At 32.2% G+C, this 1,188-nt stretch overlaps 1 protein-coding gene across 1 annotated transcript in view; it reads left to right on the top strand.

Moving 5' to 3' along the window:
- LOC105265423 (lachesin) overlaps nt 1-119 on the top strand; it is a gene marked incomplete in the record, with an annotated part of 26,854 nt that extends 26,735 nt beyond the window's left edge. The window contains 1 exon segment of the mRNA XM_011302893.1: nt 1-119. Within this exon segment, the coding sequence (XP_011301195.1) occupies nt 1-13 (13 nt within the window).
- Nucleotides 120-1,188: the final 1,069 nt, after the last annotated feature.

Genomic DNA, 1,188 nt, shown 5'->3' with positions numbered 1-1,188 from the left:
TACATTTTTTTAAAGTATTACTGATTATTCAAATGTGTGTAAATATTGATACAATCGATGGGTGAACTGTACATAATCCCATGCACGTGTATACTATGAATAAATGATAATCTACTTCATATTCGAGTGATTTATTTCATTCCCTTTTTTTTATGTCATCTGATAATGGAATTTTTTACACTTGCAGAGGGGAGGAAAAATTTTACTTGTGATTTTACTTGTCTTTTTTTCGTGGCTTTTCGAATTCCGGAAAATCCTCGATCAGGTTGATCTGAAAAAATTTATTGTTTTGAAGTTTTATTATTGCTCGATGACTCGCGATTTTTTTTAAGTGTCTGATTGTTTTTTCTTAACTTTTGGTTGAATTTTGGGAATTTTTCCGAAGGTTTGAGGATGTATGGAATTTTTTTTAGGGGACGGAACTTGATGAGACGTTGAATAATAATAAAAATTAGAAATGTTGTATTTTTTATCGTCAATTTCATCACACGGTTATCGGAAAATTGTGGAAAACGTGAAAAATGAGAAGATTGTGGTAAACTAGGAAAAGTGAATTTTTTTCAACGCCAGTTTTTCCCCGATTTCTCGAAATTGACGAAAAATTATGACATTTTCATAGACCCCTTTTTTCTAGCTCTCACATTTTCCTATAAAAAATGTTTACACAAAAAATCCGATATCACCCTTCAATTCCGAGATATTGGGTAAAAACGGCTTCAAAAAAAATGCACTTCTCCCAGTTTACTCCACCACCGAATTTTTATTACTACATCTATCAATTTTTTAACAATAAGTGCGAAATTGTTTTTAAAAAATCATCCTTCAGTGCTTGTCCAATAATTCTAGAACAAAATGGGTTTAATTACCAGTTGATAAGAGCTTCCTCTTAAAAAATATTCATATCACGAATAAATAGCGTGTGAAAACCGCGAAAAAAATTCTTGAACGATAAAAAAAGGCAGATTTAATTCGCCTCCCCCATTAGCAGTAAAAAAAACACTCAGCATCGAAAAATACAATTCATCCACATCCGGAGGGAAATAATGAAAGCCATTTACGACCGGAGTAAATGTTTCCACAGAAAATATAGCACTCGCATTGAATATTCAATAAAAAAAAAAGCCCTTCAATTCACGAGTTTACCTCATATGCCCCGACACATTATTTTATCCACAGAAATCACGACAC

Source organism: Fopius arisanus, unplaced genomic scaffold (assembly GCF_000806365.1).
Source record: "Fopius arisanus strain USDA-PBARC FA_bdor unplaced genomic scaffold, ASM80636v1 scaffold00029, whole genome shotgun sequence".
Classification (NCBI taxonomy): domain Eukaryota; kingdom Metazoa; phylum Arthropoda; class Insecta; order Hymenoptera; family Braconidae; genus Fopius; species Fopius arisanus.
This window is presented reverse-complemented; position numbering and strand designations above follow the sequence as displayed.